This window comes from Amblyomma mixtum, chromosome 4, assembly GCF_055824585.1.
Source record: "Amblyomma mixtum isolate Tamu chromosome 4, ASM5582458v1, whole genome shotgun sequence".
Classification (NCBI taxonomy): Eukaryota; Metazoa; Arthropoda; class Arachnida; order Ixodida; family Ixodidae; genus Amblyomma; species Amblyomma mixtum.
The window spans coordinates 46,135,013-46,135,854 of record NC_143015.1 but is presented as its reverse complement, the minus strand read 5'-3'; the positions used below and the strand labels follow the sequence as shown (position 1 = coordinate 46,135,854).

At 53.7% G+C, this 842-nt stretch overlaps 1 protein-coding gene across 1 annotated transcript; it reads left to right on the top strand.

Moving 5' to 3' along the window:
* LOC149346411 (uncharacterized) lies at positions 1-554 on the top strand. The gene has a single exon (XM_089541319.1). The coding sequence runs from the start codon at positions 1-3 to the stop codon at positions 358-360; it is 360 nt and encodes a 119-aa protein (XP_089397445.1). The 3' UTR covers positions 361-554.
* The last annotated feature ends 288 nt before the right edge of the window (positions 555-842 follow it).

The window sequence follows — 842 nt, the reverse complement described above, 5'->3', positions numbered from 1 at the left end:
ATGAGGCTGTGGTTCTACGAGGCCGATGCCTGCCGTCCCTGGGACTTTCCCTCGGGCAAGTGTCCCACGGAGAACAGCGGCCTCTTCAGAAGCCACGAGGCGTGTGCTCGCAAGTGCTCTGCCAACCAGAAATACGTTCCGCTGTGCCGGACTCCCCCGTCGGGTGTGTGCTCCGTCAAGCACCTCAAATACCCCTACTTCGCCGTCAAGCTGCCCGGAGAAGAGAAGATGCGGTGCCTCAAGACCACAGCCCTGAGCCTGCACAAACAGCTCTGCCTGGCGGGGACCAACCGGTTTCCCGCACTGGCCTCGTGCAAGCGGGCCTGTGGGCGCCGAACGAGGTCGAAGCGTCGCGGCTGACTTTGGCGTGCACCGTGTTATTCTGCAAGGCCACGATGTGGCAGTGGCTGCTACCTCCGTGGCATTTATTTTCCAGCGACAGAACACGTAATATATTTTCAATGTACCACAAAACGATTTTGGTTTATTCCTTACGTGAAATTTTGATTGCTACGATGCATTGCTCAATAATATGATCTATAAGGCGGGCACAAAGTACTGTGGGCTGTTGTCTGGTGTACTTTTTCTCATGGCCGAGCTGTGTTCCTCTTGTAGTACTTGTCGCGGTTTCTCACTGGCTCATGTGTTCGGCTGCTGAGCCCAAGATCGCTAGAAAGAATCCGACCACGTCGGCGGCATTGAGATGAAGGCGAAGTGCAAATAAATTCTGTGTTGTGCGAAGCCAGCAAGGCTAACCGTTTGTAATACATGTAACAGACAGAGTATACGTCACCGATAAAGAGCCTGGGAGCGAGGGGTACACATACGTCATTATCATTAGC

Coding starts and splice junctions, on each gene's coding strand:
- LOC149346411 (XM_089541319.1), top strand. CDS start 1: ATGAGGCTGTGGTTCTACGAGGCCGATGCCTGCCGTCCCTGGGACTTT.